Source organism: Rhinolophus sinicus, linkage group LG09, assembly GCF_036562045.2.
Source record: "Rhinolophus sinicus isolate RSC01 linkage group LG09, ASM3656204v1, whole genome shotgun sequence".
In the NCBI taxonomy this organism is placed as follows: Eukaryota; Metazoa; Chordata; class Mammalia; order Chiroptera; family Rhinolophidae; genus Rhinolophus; species Rhinolophus sinicus.
The window spans coordinates 106,723,071-106,739,295 of record NC_133758.1 but is presented as its reverse complement, the minus strand read 5'-3'; the positions used below and the strand labels follow the sequence as shown (position 1 = coordinate 106,739,295).

At 47.1% G+C, this 16,225-nt stretch overlaps 1 protein-coding gene across 9 annotated transcripts in view; it reads left to right on the top strand.

Annotated features, from left to right (window-relative positions):
• The window catches only part of PDE1C (phosphodiesterase 1C), a 485,518-nt gene that overhangs the window by 67,089 nt on the left and 402,204 nt on the right, over positions 1-16,225 (top strand). For 2 of the 9 annotated variants that reach the window (XM_074340971.1, XM_074340972.1), the window contains exon 1: positions 1,655-2,269. The exons of 5 other annotated variants lie outside the window; for them this stretch is intronic. In XM_074340971.1, the coding sequence (XP_074197072.1) occupies positions 2,185-2,269 (85 nt within the window). In that variant the 5' untranslated portion in view covers positions 1,655-2,184. Of the gene's footprint in view, positions 1-1,649; positions 2,270-16,225 lie in introns of those variants that run through there. 2 more of the 9 variants (XM_074340969.1, XM_019726218.2) reach the window with 2 other exon arrangements.

The window sequence follows — 16,225 nt, the reverse complement described above, 5'->3', positions numbered from 1 at the left end:
TCCATTGCATGAGGATTTTTTTTTTCTTGATAATTTACTATCATAGACTGAAACTGAGGGTTTTTAGGCTTCTCATTCCAGGGCTTACAGTGACACAAAAGAACTCAGGAGCTTCTGCTAAAGATTTGGGAAAGTGGGAGCAACACAAGGAAATGGGATCTATAAGAAACTTTTGGTGGTTACTGTATTAAAATATACAATATGATATTTAATATATTACGATATATGTAAAATTTTACATGTACTATATTCTTATAACATTAATGGTGAGAACAATAACTAAAATATACTATAGTCACGGAGCAGAATTTTCCACCCTGTCTACATGATGAAATTGGGAGTCGCCTGGTGATGATGATAACTGAAAGCTCTCTACATGCTTAGGTTTCACTCATTGCCTCTCATTTCATCCTCACTGTAAAATGAGGAAAGCAAGACTCAGGGACATCTAGCATCTTGCTCAAGGTCATATAGCTGGTAAGTGGTGGGGCAGATTTCAGACCCAGGTCTGTCTGTCTGTAGAGTCCTTTTCATGCTTTCAGTTTGTAACCAGTTCCAGTCTCAAGGATCACCTCAGGGTCTGAGCAACCCCTGGCTCCCAAGCTGAGATGAGCCATGAGGTCTGTGACACCCACAGACTTCTGGATCAATTGATCTTGCCATTGACCTAAGCAAACCATCCATTTGAGTGTGGTTGTGGGTCTTCCCTGAGAGAATTTATAACTGAAGTTCCAACTATAGCTGACATGAAAAATACCCTTTTCGCTAAAAATATATGGTCAATAGAAGAAGATTCAATTCCTGAGACATTCATTAACCTGGGTGCCAGTGAGCTTGAGGGTTTTATGGGTCCCCTGGAATTGTATGTAGAATACTGCACATGTGCCTTTTTTTTTGGAGAGGACTTCTAATTTTAGTCAGATTCTGAAGATGTGTGGACCCATCACTCAGTGTTTGCTCATTGTGTCAAATTCCATCACAACAAATGAGGTTAAATTCATTGTACTCCCCCAGTAGGCTGAGCATAGATAGCATGTCATTCCACATGTGACACTGGGCAGACCCCACCAAGGGTCTCACTTCTGGTTTCTTCAGGTGAGCTCCCAAGCCCCTGACACAGAACAGGCCAACTGTAAATCCTTACTAATTGTTTGCTGGTCCACGGGAATGATTTTCCCTGTATAAAGCTTGCCTGACTCAGTCATTTCAGCTACTGGCAGGACCAGTGGTTAAATTGGTGTCATTAAATGAAACTCCCACGTGCAAACACTGCCACTTTCAAGCCGTAGGACCTTAGTCAAGCCTCTCTGGGCCTTAGTTTCCTCTTCTGTAGCAACAGAGTTAGCTGTGGGTAAATCTTGCCCACTTCCACAAATTCCTGGAGTCTCATATTTGGCAAAACCAAATTGGAAAGAGCTAGGACAAGCCATTTGGAATGGGCTAGTACTTGTAAATTGTAAATTGCACAGTTCAGAGTCTTTGTGTGAAAGCGCTTGGCCACAAATATGGGTTACTTTGGTAATTATCTTCTGCCCAGGGATTGTTGAGAAGTAATCTTATTGGGGCTCCAGACTAGTTAAGGGGACAGCTGCTGGGAGGAAGTGGGCGTGGCAATTTTCCCCGACTTCCTTGTTTGGAGTAAACTTTGGCAGCGTCTGCCCGGCTCAGATGTTTGCTTTTCCATCTGTTGATGTGCTTATTGGGAGCTCTCCTGCATGCCAGAGAAAACATCTAGAAGTACGACGCCAATTCTTAGCCATTCCCTTGGGTCCCCAAACCCCACCAGCCTCTAGAGAGGGGAAAGCGAAGCTGAGATAGAAAACAGACGTGCCTGTAGCTCGCTGGCTTCAGCGGTTCCCAGAGACTAGGGTGGAAAAGACTAGGGGATTTCGGCTCGCACTCACCAGCCCCCATACACACGCACCGTGCGCGGTGCCACCCTTGCTTAGCACCCCTCTCGTCGTACCTGGAAGTTGGCATTGGAGATGGGGCAGTCGCGACGCTGGCTGACTCCTCCGTGTGCCTAGTGCTTAGTTGACTTAGCGGTCCCCGTGCCTGCAGCTGGCGCGCTCCACTCGCAGCAAGGGCGGACCTGCGGGGACAGCGCGTGGCGCGGCCAGGGGAGGGGACCGAGCTGGGCTGCGCGCTCTGCCGCGGAGGACCAGGGACGCCGGCGGCAGAGCCATGACGGAAGCCAGCAACAGGAAAGAGGGCTTCAAAAAATGCCGGAGTGCCACTTTCAGCATCGATGGCTACAGCTTCACCATCGGTGAGAACTTTCCACCCCCTGTCTACCCTCTGTGTGGCTTCTGGTTTGGGCAAACACCCTTTCCGGAGGCAGGGAAGGTCCTTTCCAAGCGAGGGAGGGGGGCGGTCAGGGGCGGGCTGAGCCACGGGGCGCTCCGGGGGCCACGGCAGAGCCAGGCGTCGCGTGTGTGGCCGGTCGCCGTGCCGAGGGCTGTACCCTCGGTGCCCCTCCCGCTGCTCTAACCTGGCATCCCGCTGAAGCTATTTCAGAATCACACCTCTCGTAACGGCTCGATTTCCTTGCTGGGATTTTAGTAACTTAAGTCAGAAGAGGAGGGAGAGAGTCAGGGATGGAGGCAGAGGGGTGGAGAGAAACACCGAGAGAGGGAAGTCAGTGACAGAAAGCCGTGGGTATAATAGACACGAAGACAGAGACACACAGACGGACACACAGAAAGACAGAATGACAGACGTCCAGACACAGAGATATCAATGGAAACACCGAGACACCAGGTCAGAAATCCAGAGACAGAGACGCAAGACAGAGACCAATAGAAATACGGTATGACAGAGACCTGTCAACAGTGACAGAAACGAGAGCGAAGCAGAGTGTCAACGCTGTCTGCTGTCCGCTGGACTCCCAGTGTCTCCCTGTTTTCTTTCCTTCCCAAACCCTTTACCAAGAGGGGAACCAGAGAGGGCTGGAGGGATCGTCACGGCTGTTGGAGGGATCTTCACTACTGTTGGAGGGAGCAGGACCCCAGGACTGACCTTTTAGAGGCGGAATTTAAAGCGATCAGCGCTTGATGCTTTTGCTGTTGGTCCCACGCTGCACACTGTTTTAAAACAAATGGTCCAGAGCTTGCTTTCTCACCTTCCCAGGAGGCGGGCAAAGCTAGGGAGACTTCCTCTGTGGAATGTCAGAGTTTGGAGAACAGTAGGGGAGAGCTAGGGGCCAACGAGCTGTTCTGGTGTTTCTACTTCTGAGTGTGCTCAGGTCACCACACTGTGCCTTTAAATCTGAACTTAACCCCAAAGCCCTTGAAAATGAGGGGTATGTTACTTTGCCTTTTGGTGGCACCTCCTTGGAGGTATAGCAGGAAATTGCTAGGGGTAAGAAGAGACCATGGGAGACAAGCTCATTTCTGGACTTTTTGCTCCTTCTAACGAAGTGACCCAAGATTTCTGGGGCCTGGGCTAAACACCTAACTTCCAGAATTAAGTCTAAACACCCCAGCCTGCCTCCCAAGGCCCTGCATTTTGGTTTGGCTTCCCTTTCCTGCCTCAACTGTCACTTCAAGCCTGGTTCTTCCACCCACTCATTATTGCTTGCCCTTGTCCAAACACACCCTATCTCACCCCTCAGAGCCTTTGCTGGGCTGTTCTCACAGCCGGGAATGCCGTCCCCCCAATTGTGCATTGAGAAATCTTGACTGTCTGGGCCCTCACTTGCCACCTCCTCTGCCCTCCTTCCCCATCAGAAAGAACTTCTTCCCTTGCACTCCCCTTAGCCTCACAGTCCTCTGTAAGAGCTCACCCCTGCCTTGAATTATTTATTTTGGCACCTATCTCTTGCCTTCCTTGCACTACAAATTCCTGCGGATGAGACTGTCCAATTCATCTTCCACTCTCTAACGGGGATGGTGGGCGCTGGAGAGTGTTTGTAGAAACGAATTAAAAGTTGCCAAGGTCAAAAGTGATTCATTAAAAGGCCATTGTCATGTTAATATTAGTTTTGTTGAATCTGGTAAGAAAAATTCCAGAAGTGATTTTTAAGTTTTACCTAGTTATTCTCTGTGAGATTTTATCTTCCAAAAAGCATGGCTTCTAAACTCCAGGTTTATAGTGTGGTCCTCCCACTCCCAACCCCTTCTCTCCTCCTGTTCCCATCCCCATGAGAAGAAAAGGTCTGGCAGATAAAGTCTCCTGGTCAGAAGCATCCTCCAAAGTGAGCTGGTCACCTCCAGGTGAGAGAGCTGCCCCCTTATTTCAGCTCTGGGCATTTATTCATTCACTTGTTTCCATCTGCCCTCCTTCTTCCCACCCTCCTTCAACAAATGTTTATTTTGTTGACAATTGAATTATACTGTGTGAAAATGAAAAGATAGAATTAAAAGATATAATTTAGCACAATGCCTGCCACATGGCAAACATTCACTAAATGGTAATTGGTGTAATTATTCAAGGCACCAAGCTAATATCATGGGGAGTTTATGAAGATAAATCAGACTCAGACCTTGTATTGAAAGAATTTGTACTTTTCGGGTGATGTGACATATTCATACATAACATTTTACCAAGTAGAAACTAGTAAGTGCCATATGAGACATTTTAGAAATTTTAGGCCAATACAGATATTTTAGAAAACAGATAATCAAAAAGAAAGAAAATCACTTGTAATTTTATTACCCAACGCTACTTTAATATCAATAACATTTCTTGCATATACTTTCAGTACTTTTTTGTTTATACACAATTTTTTTTAAACAAAATGCAATCACAATGTTTGGTAATCTGTTATTTATTATCTAACTAGCTTTGTTTCTGCTACATGTGGAGTATTTAATCGATTTCCTAGTGTTGGCTATTTAAGTTGCTCTTATTTTTTGCCATTAAAAAAATGAAAAAAGAGTAAATCTTTGACTATATCCACGAATACTTTTTAAGGATAAATTTCTAGAAATACAATTGCTTCATCCACAAGTAGGTATATTTTTAGGGATTTTAAAATCATATTGCTTAACTACCCTCTGGAAATACCAATTTAGACTCCCACCAGCAATCTGTCAGGTACTCACCACATTCTCATGAGTACTGGACGCTATAATTTTTTTAGAAGTTGCTGGTTTGAGAGGTGGAAGGTAATAGCTCAATGCCACATTTCTTTCACTGCTTTTGTAAAATTGCCTTCTCATGTCCCTTGCTTGTATGTTTTTCCTTTGCAGCACTTTATCATTTATTAATTTGCAAGTACTCTTAATGTATATATATATATATATATATATATATATATATATATTACTTATACACGTAACCAATCTATTAATTATATATAATACATAATTATAATCACTATACATTAATCACTATAGTTATATAGTTACTATATAGTAATCACATAATTATATGATTACTATCAATAGTATATATTATATACACACATGTACACATATCTGTGTATGTGATGTATATTTTGTCTTCTGACAAATATTTCTTCCCAGCACCAGGACTCATTCCTGCGACACTGGTTTATGGCAATGGCAGTCAGGATTTCAGAGCATCCAGATATCTTGTAGCCGACACGTGTGGTGGCCAGCTTGTCACACAGTTTCAGCAGGGAGAGTAATGGACAGTGAGAAGAATCCTGATGAGATCCTGGTGGTTCCCAGATTTGTCCTTTTCTCAGGTGTCTGACCTTCTGTCATTAGGAATCACTTCCTCTTCTAGTCTGTTAATTACGCAAACTCTCTGGGTCAAAGGACTTCACTAAAGGAATTCATGTTATGAAACTGCCAGCTCAAGAGATTCTTGCCAGGGGAGACCTATGAGGACAGTGGGGGTTTTGGGGGCACTGCAGGAGGGGAGGCATGACCCACCCTGTGGCAAGGTCAAGAACAAACTTTCCTTGGCGGGTCCCTGACACAACTTCTCTCCGAGAGTGGACATTTTTGGGCTGAGGGCAGGCATCTACTTCCGGTTCAGACTGGGCAGGAAGGCTTCAGTCTTCACCGGGGGTGATACTTCCCGGGGCTGTATTATTTGGGGCACTTTTGGTAGTGGCCATGCTGAGAGGCTGGGGACAGGCTCTACGACCAGTCAGTGGGCAGAGGTCAGAGGCATTAAATGTTTTGCAGTGTACTGGATGGTCCTGCCCTAAACCCAACAACACCCCCATGGAGAAATACTGTGGGGTTCCCTCTGACAGGGAAGCCTGGGGCTCCTGAACAGGCCTACGACCAGACTGCAGGGACAATGACGGTTAAGGCTGCGTGAGTCGAGGCAGCTGTGGGGTGTGGGCCAGGCACTGGACTAGGTGCTTTACTCAGCTCCTTTGATCACCTTTCTCGACGACTCTGAAAGGCAGCTGTTTTGCCCCCATTATAGGAGAAGAAACTCCTAAGACCCCGAGATGAATAATTTTCTGGAGTCACCAGCTAGTTAGTGGCAGAATTGGGTTCAAACCACACCGGACCTGATTGGTGAGCCCAGGGTTTGTCCCGTGCCATGCCACCTTCCACAGTGGACTTTATTTCTGTCTGAGCCTTGGGACCAGTCCCTTGTCTCGAGGAAGAGAGACCTGGGAAACCAGGTCAGCTGAGCCAGTGCAGACTGGGGCAAAACCAGAAAGAGCCGGCCATTGCCACGGTGGCGTGGGGCTGCTTCTCGGAGGAAGGTGAGGCTGAAGAAACAAGGCTGTTGATCTGCTGCCACTGGAGGCCGCCTGTTCAGTCCTGGGCTCACCTGTGGCCCAGGACTATTGGTCTTATGCCCTCTTTCTAGAATTTTCTCAGGTCATGGAATCAGGTATGTGGTCAAAAGGTCTTGGAAACACAGCTAGGAGGTCGCACAAGTGCCACATCCAGAAAATGCCTGCCATTGAGCCTTTGTGATTTGACAGCCTTCTCCCCAGGAAACCATTGAACTTATGATTATGACAAGTGGTAATAATGATTATCACAGTGAATGCTTGTGCAACTGGGGCTGGGAGGGAAGAGGTGTATTGTCATTGTTTTCCAGAAGAATGTTCCTTGCCTTCTGGGTTTTGGCTATCTTTTTGGATTTGTATTAAGTTGACTCATAGATTCTTACTTTCTCCATGAAGCTGCCTGAAATACAAACACACACCTCTCCCCATCCCCACCGCCCTCCTTCCAAACTGAAGTATGTCTGCAAAACACAAAAGCACTTTTTTTTAAACCACTTGAGTGGGCCGCAGTCAATCTCCTTTGATGCTCATTTTATAGATGAGAATGGGGCTCAGGGAGGGCCCCATTTTCTTTCTCTTCTCGGTGATGACCTCTAGGGTGTCAGAAGGATGTGGGTGAAGCCACGGGCTGGGAGAACGTGAAGTTGGTGGGGCATATGGCAAAGAAGCGGCTTCCTTCAATAATGAAGCTGGTTGTGTTGTGGAAAATTCTAGGCCTGTGCTGAAGAAGTGTTGCTAACAGAGAGATGTGTTTCCTATAGCAACTGCCACCGGCTCCCTTGCCCTTCTGTTTCTCTCTGTGGGGTTGTCCCAGTGGAGGAAGACAAGGGGCCCCCAGATAGCAATCAGGTGCCCAAGGGGCTAGAGTGAGGGTTCCCTGTCCCATCCTTGCAGTGCTGGGAGCTGGAAACCCATGGTAAGTGGAGGCAGTCTGCTGTCAGGTGTTCTCTTAGAGGGGTTCTGGGGCAGGCAGAGCTCCGTGGGTCAAGGCCAGGGTGACTTGGCTGCATGCAACAGAGGTGTGGCCCACGCTCTAGCCCAGCACAGAGGCACCTGGCCCCCCTTGGTGCATATCGCTGAGGACTTTCTCAGCCCAGATTGGTCTTAGTGCTCTTTTGGGCAAGTGTCTTGTCTGTCTGGGTGGGGGCAAGACCTATGGGCATTGTACACTGGTTGGGGGTGATGGGGAGAAACAGAGAATTGAATAAGAATCCAAAGTAAAATATTCTACAGCCACCTCTCAGTGCCAGTTGACCTAATTCCTTCTTCCTCCTCATGTCTCTGAGGAGACCAGATGGGAGTGAGGTGGAGTATGTGGAATGAGGGGTCCTGCAAATTGGGACTCACAGTGCCTGCTCTGGCACTCCCTCTATTCCCCTTTCTGCATCTTGGGCAAATCACTTCACCTCTCTGAGCCTCAGCTTCCTCATATGTAAAACGGGGAGCATTAGTTACAGAGCTGTGGTGAGGGTTAAGGAATGTGGTAGTGCAGGAAAAAATTGCTTTGTTCATTCTAAAATGCCTTTAAAACGCTTTTTGTTATTAGAGAAAACTTAGCACTGGTTAAAACGCCCTTTCACGGCATTTTCACTTCAAAGGGAAGCTGTATCTTCATCTTGAGGAATGAGGCTGTCACAGTGGGGTTGGGAGTGCACACGTGTGGGGTGCCTGTCATAGTGGGGAACCCTGGGCTTTGCAGTCACACAAAGACTTATTGTGCTGGCCAGGTGAGTCATCTAGCTTCTCTGAGCCTCAGTTTCCTTCTCAGAATCAGTGGGGCTACTGAGACCTTCCTCGTGGGTGAACCATGGCCAGGGGAGTGCAGTGCCATGGGCAGTGCCTGGCTGTCACATTGTACATGTTCGCTTGATGTCCTTTCCCTTCACCTGAAATCATACTGTGATAGAGCTGGCTCTAGTGGGAGGGGGTGAGGGTCCGAGGGCGTGACCTGAGGATTTGTGGGTCCTCTGTGGGGCAGGCTCACAGGTGGGTCAGTGTTGGCCAGAACTGCCCTGTACAACTGTGCTGGGCTCTGACACCAGATGGGAATGCGAGCAAAATGTGCCCTGGGCACCCCACTGCTCTGCCATGGGCGGATGTGCCTCCCAGAGCCACACAGGGTGCCAGGCATGTCTACTCAGCTCCCACAGACCTGAGCAGAGTAAAGGGCAGAATCCAACCGGGGGCCATGGAGAAGCTGGGGGTGGGAGGAGAACAGTGTTGTAGGAATGACCGTCTGACCCTGGCTGGGTGATCTACGCTGGGACACAGCAGGAACAGGGGACCAGGATGGTTACACTAGACTTCATAGTGTCCAGACTATAACAAGCTCTGGAGGTAGACACCTGGGGTTCACATCCTGAACCCCATCTTTTATTGTGATCTTGATCAGGTGGCATCACATGGCTGAAGGTCAGTGTCCTATGTTGTGAAATGGACATAATACATAGTATCTCCCTTGCTGGGTTGGGAAATTAAATGAGGTGATGCAAGTAGAGCTCTGAGCAAGGCTGACATTTGCTAGGCACAGGAGGCACCATGCCCAGGGCCCACAGTGTTTTTAGGAGCCTGTGAAAATATTTTAATTTCTTGTAAGATCAGAATTAAAAAATAGACTTTTAGATTGAATAAAATGTCTTCATTTATAATATTAATATTCTTCATACCAATGCAGTCCTGGAAAATATTTAAAAAGCTTTAAGAAATTATTTTATGGAGGTAGGGGCTGCAAAGCAGAAGCCTCTACGTAGGGCCCACGGACAGCATTATGCAGCTCAAGCTTCTGGTGCACGTCCTGGCACATATTAGGCATTCAGGATTGTTAGCTATTTGTCTCAGACTGTTACGGCTGCGATAACAAAAATACCGTGGACAGGATGGCTTACATGTATAAAGAGCAGAGATTTATTTCTCCCAGTTCTGGAGGCTGGAAGTCCAAGATTAAGGCACCAGCAAATTCGGTGTCTGGTGAAGGCTAGCTCCCTGGTTCATAGATGGACATCTTCTCTCTGTATCCTCACATGGTGGAAGGATGGAGGGATCCGTCTGGAGCAAACTCTCTTATAAGGGCACTAATCCCATCCATGAGGGCTCCACCCTCATGACCTAATTACCTCCCCAAAGACCCACTTCCAGATTGAATCACATTGGGGATTAGGTTTCAACCTGTGAATTTTGGGGGGACACAGACATTTGTCTGTTGCACTGTACTTATTGGAAGTTCAGGAACATTTGGTGAATAGGTGCTGTGGAAAGGCAGGGGGAGCAATGGGTGGAAATGCAGTGGAGTGGAAAACATATATTGGAGTCAGAATCAGGAGATGGGGTTAATTCCTTACTAAGTTGCTCTTTAATTCTGGGCAAGTCACTTGACATGGGCCTCAGTTTCTCCATCTGGAAGTGAACTGATTGGGGAAGGAGAGCTCTGTGGTTCCTGCCACTCCCAGAAGGAGGTGAGCTCTTAGTCCTGAAGGCCACGGTCGCTTTCTCAGAGTGGGAAGGTACAGAGGAATGAATGGCTGAGTGCGGTGCCCTGGGAATTTTGGTGAAAGATGCTTTGCAGAGCTCAGAGCATAGTGGAGGCAAATTGGATGTAGGACTAGATAAGAGCTCAGAGTTGAAATTATTCTTGAAGCCGATTTGGTTTTGTGTATACAACTTTGTGTGGTGATTCTCACTCATAGGGGAATTTGATAAAGTAAGATAATAGAAAAAAATCTGTGTTGGTCTCTGCCCCGGGTTCCTGGCACAGGGCTCCCGAAACCCTTGCAATTCCCAAGAGATCAGAGCACGAGGGGCATCTGTTGTTCTAATATTTGGCCTTTGACTCACCCCTGACACAGGGCTCCTAAAAGCCTTGTAAATGCCTAAGTGATAAGGGCACTAGGTGCATTTTTTGTCCTAACGACGGATGGTGGGTGGCTCCTGGATGGGGGCTGGTCACTGGAGAGACCAAGCCATGATTAGAAGCTTGGCATTTTTGGCACCCCTACATTCTTGCCCTCTCCAGAGAGGACTGGAAATGAAGGCTCCATAAAAATCCTAACAGTAGGGAGTGTGGGGAGCTCCCAGTTTGGCAAATACATCCATGTAGCAGGAGTGTGAAGCATGCCAACTCCACGGAGCCAGAAGCTCCTGCACTTGGAACCCTCCCAGATCTCGCCTTATGTTCAACTGTATCCTTTATCATATCCGTTAATAAACTGATACGAGTAAGGAAGTGTTTCCCTGAGTTCTGTGAGCTGTTCTAGGAAATGATCAGATCCAAAGGGGAGGAGGTCATGGGAACCTCCGAGTTGTAGCCAAGTTGGACAGAAATTGTGGGAACCTGGGGACCTACTACTTGTGATTGCCATCTGAAGTGGGGGACAGTCTCTCATATCACTGAACCTTTAACCTGTGGGCTGTGATGCTCTCTCCAGGTACATAGCATCAAAATTGCGTTAAATGGTAGGGCACTCAGCCTGTGTCACAGAATGGCTTGGAGGTGGTGGTGGTGGGGAAACCCCACACAGTTGATGACCAGAAGTGTCAGAAGTGAAGTGTTCTGGATGAGGAATAAAGGCGGCAAGACTTTATTCTGGAGTTTTTTTCTAATATAGATAATCATTGTGCTAGACTCAAGGAAGGACCCAAAATGTCAATGTGTAGCTGCCTGGGCTTTCTGGCCATTTCACTTTATGATATCAAATTCCAGTGGGAAATGGTAGGATGGTGGAGATTTCTGAGTGTTTCTGCTTGCCTGTTGGGTGAGCTCCATTCTGACGTGATGTGAAACTTCAATTCATGTTAGTAGATTTGTTTGTTAGGAACAATAAATGTGATTATAGATAGTAGCTATGGAAGCACCTAACATGGGTTCTGCTTGATAAATGCTTGCTGGATTTGAGAGGCAGTCGTGATTCAGAGCATGAATTCTGGAGCTTGATTACCTTGGTTTGAATTTTGGCTTCACAGTTTATTAGCTGTGTGGCTGGACAAGTTACTGAACTTCTCTATATTTCAATGTGTTCATTTGTTAAATGAAGATAATTATATTACCTGTCTCCTAGGGTTTTGGAGGATTAAATAAGTGAATGTATGTCAAACACTTGGGATAGCACCTGGTATATAGTTAAGTTCTACATAAATATTTATTATATTATTTTCATAATATTATTACAAATTTATAATATACACCCATAACATATTCCCACAATAATGTTATTATTAACATGAAAATAGTAATAACCAACTCTGAGTCTGGCTTGATCAAACACCCATACGTACCGTCCTTGAAAAGCCATAAGGATGACCTTGGCCGCCTTTCTGTTGTTCAAACTGGCCCTTCTGCCAAAAGGCAATCACTCTTGAGTGGTTGGGCAGGGGCATCCGATGCTGTACAATTGTTCTTGTTAATCCACGAGGGGCCTCCGAATGTTCCCGTGCCCTCAGTCAGCTAATCACTTCTCAGGACTCAGTGAGTCACTGTGGTGGCTTTGCTCCGTGAGCCTCTACCTGCCAGGCCCGTTGTGGATGCTTAGCTCTCCTACGCCAGGATGCAGGGTGGAGAGGAAACGGATGCAGAAGACCTGGGCTCTAGACCCGTTTCTGGCAGTTCCTGTGCCTGTGATTGCGGAAAGATTGTTCATTAACCGCCTTGAGCCTCAGGTCCCTCATTTGTCAATGCGGATGACATGTCCTCCTTTGCTGTGACATTGGGAGAGTTCTGTAGGATGAGGAGCGTAGGAACCCAGCTCACTCTAGGTGCCAGCAGTTGGTAGCTGTTGATGGTGATGATGGAGAGGCTCTGAAGCCAGGGAACAGGCAGGTCTCCCAGACCCACAGCTGCTTCCCTGGATGGTGCTCACCAGCTTGCCCCCTGGCTGCCTCCACAGCCCGTCCAACCACTTAGGTCAAGTGCTGGCACAGCTGCAAGGCTGTCTTTGTTTTAGTGTAGGATTTCCAACCAGGCCATGGCTTTGGAGCGCCGAGGGCTTCCAGCTGGGTCTGGTAATTGGTGCCAGCTGCTCTGGGGAGAGCCGGTTGGCACTTCTGTGCTGTTTGGCAGGCAGGCCCTGGAGTGTGGCAGGAGTTTGGCCTGAGAACCAGGTCTTGGCCTTCCCCAAGGGGCCCTGGGAGTACTTGGAAGCAGAGTTACTGGAAGTTGGTTTTTACTTGTCTGAGGGCAGCTTCTGCTGGACAGAGGGCCAAACCAGACAAGACGGCATCCATAATTATTCGTCCACATGTGCTGCTGCCAAGATTTGTTTCTCCGAGAGGAAATCACATGAATTGATTTGCTGACTCCTGCCTTTTCTTGCTTCTTCTGTGCATAGCTGGTCCAGCTCTCTTCTTGATAACAGAATAGAGTAGCTCAGGTATGATTCCACGGGCTGGGAGAAGACCCTAAGGGAAGGATCAGCTATCCTGGACTTGTGTCACTAACAACTACCACCACTTGTTTAGCCTTAAAGAAAGAGCTTTTTATTAATGGTCTAATCCAGCTTTTACAAGAGGTTACAGTGGAGCAGTGACGAGTGAGGGTTTCAAAGGTCTTCAGAGTTCAGGTCCAGGGCTCTTTCCTTTTTCACTTTGTATTATTTTTTTATTGCGGGGGGGGAGCGGTTTGGAATGCTATGTTGGACCTGCTGAATGACATATTTTATGCATCAGACATCTTGACTATTGGGGAGCGCCTCAAAGACTTATTGTGGTGCACATGGTGGAAAGACTATTCCTTCTTTACTATTGGACAAACCAGAGGTTGAATTGCTGAGCTCTGATGTTTACCATTTATGAGATAGATACCTGACTATCCTCTTTACCTTTCTGAAGCTTACAAAGTTGGAATCATAATATCTGTATATGATATGACGTATATAAAGTGCTGGTCCAGTAACGAGACCATCTCAGGTGCACATACATCTTAGTTCATTTCCCTACCGTTTTCTCCTTCCTTACTTCCTGCCAAAGCTGAAGAAGGTACTTCGGCTGGCTTAGATGTTCACCCTGGAATCACAAAGTAGGGGAACCCTCCAGCCCTTTGGAAGCCTCGTGTCTCTGAGCGGCCCCAGGAGAAAGCTGGCATTGTTTTATCTGACTCTTGGGCACAGGGATCCCAAATTAACACAATAGGATGTAGGCAGCAAGTGAGAAAGTGGATGGATTTCTATTTTAAAGTCACTAGTTTACAATTTCCAAGAAAGGCTCATTGTGTCTAATGACTCATCTTTCTTGAACAGTTGGAAGTTACTTTAGATTTTCAAATTTTGTCAAGTCAGTGAGAACTGAAGGGGAGTCCAGCATCTCATAAGAAGGGCCAGCAGGACCACCTGCTGGGCCCCAGGGAAACCCATCTCTAACAAGACGCGTTGTCTTCCTTTGTCGTCTGGGTCATTCACGAGACAGTGAAAAAGTTTAAAAGAGGCAGCATTTAGGCCAGTTGTGTAAGACTGTAAAGTTTGGTCTTAGTGACTATTCGAGGAGACTGTTTTTAGGGGTGATTATGCAGGCGGTTCCCCCATGCTGATGATGACAATGATAAGGTTTTACCGTTTGTGAAGCACTTTCCCAAAACATCGTCTCATTTGATTCTACCAAGAACTGTGCAGGAGAACCCTGAGCAGCTCTGTTTTACAGGCGGAGAAACCGGGGCACGGCAAAGTCAAAGTGACAGGTTTCAGAACCATGACTCAAATCCAGTTTCTCCATTTTGGAAAGCTCAGGCCTCTGAACCGGAAATCTGGGAACCATCTCAGTCACTTCCTGTGTCCCCACCCCCACCTCTAATTACTCATCCAGTCCTGTAGATTTTCTTCTCGAAACTCTTTCCTGTTCATATGTTCCCCTCCATCTCATTTGCCTTAGTTCAGGCCCTCCTCTTCTCTGACCGAGCGATTTCAAATAGTTCCAAGTGGTCTCGCTCCCTGTCAACTTGCCTGCCCTCCAAACTCCTCCCAACACGGCAGCTAGAGTGTTCTTTTGGAACACACAGCTGCCCCTGCTGCCCTCCAGTTTAAAGCCACCGAGGAGCGCTACATTGCTGGCAGGGTCAAGCCTACCTTGCCAGGTAGGGCTCACAAGCCTTCCACGCTCTCGTCTTTGCTTTTGTCGAGGCCCATACTTTGTAGGGTCCCTGCCTGCCCGGGCACTGTAGTCAGTCACTTAGCCGTTCAGCTCCTGTTTTAGGCACTAGGAATACAAGGTGAGTAAAACTGAGGAGCCTGGCAGAGTCCGTACATGAGTGGCATCACTGTGCCCCATCCTCTGATGGAACGGCCGGGGTGCTGCTGTGTGAGTGCCGGTAGTGGGACGGAACCTGGTCTGGAGGACTGGGATCCCCCGATGAAGGGGGTGAGGGAGCATCCAGGTGGATCCTGTGCAGAGGTCCTCTGGCTGGAGGCTAGGTAGAGGAGGAATACGGATTCAGAAGAGGCTGCAGAGGTGGCCGAAGTTCTTATCGGCCAGTGGAAAGGTTTGGTCTTTTTCTCAAGAGCAGTGGAAGGCAACGGATGGTTTTAAGCAGAAGTGACATGACCAGATTTGTGTTCACAAAAGCACACCCTGGCTGTACTGTGGCAAAGCATTCTGGGAGTGTTTATTGACTCGTCCCGCTGTTGTGGAGTGACTAGCTACCACCGTGTGTCAGGCATTGCTCCTCCTATCTGGGCCTCTCTGTGTCCTTCTGAGTATCCATTCTCTCTTTGGATCAAACCAGACAAACTCTCAGGCTGCCTGTGGGGGCTGGAGGCTCTCTTGATTTTCCTAATTGCTTTCTTCATGTTTTAAGAAAACGAAGATAAGATTATTAATTTTATTTGCCTGGAAAAATCATTCATATTCATTTTAGGAACTCAGGAAAGGAAGCCTCATTTTTCAGAGATGACCTGTGTTAGTATTTGGGTAAGTCTGTTTCCATCTTTTTGTTTATCCTAGGTTCACGTAATAGTCTACTGCAGTTTTATGTTTAAGTGGGACCCATCCATGCTATTCTATTACCTGCTGTTTAAAACTTAATTGTAAGTATGGGCATTTCACATGACTCAGCTCGCTCTCACTCCCACTTAGTGCCTAAGCCCTCTTTTGTGCTCATTTCAGCTTCTCTATTCCTGATACCCCACAAACCATGTGAAATTTATCTGAGCATTTCACAGCGTGGTCTGTTTGGGCAGTGCTGTCTCACCAATTACACACATACACACTTTATATACAAACATACCTCCCCCAAGTCCCCACATATACTTTCTCTCTCTCTCTCTCTCCCCAGGGAAGTGAAGAAAGCAGGGCTTGAACTCAGGGCATGTAAAGCTCACATGGTTGTGTGTGAGCCTGACTATGCTTGGAGATATCAGGGAAGGGCTCTTCTTACACCTAGGAGACAGCTTTTGGTAAAAGGTCCAAGCACTATTGGAATATCTAACATCTCCTCTTACAGCATCCCAACGAGGCAGATCACAGCCTTGTATGAGGGAGGCAAACAGGATATTCATCTCTTAGGACCAGAATGTTTCTGGTTTCTTTCAACCGAAAGTTCCATTGGTCACTCATTCCTTCATTCATTCTTTTACAAAC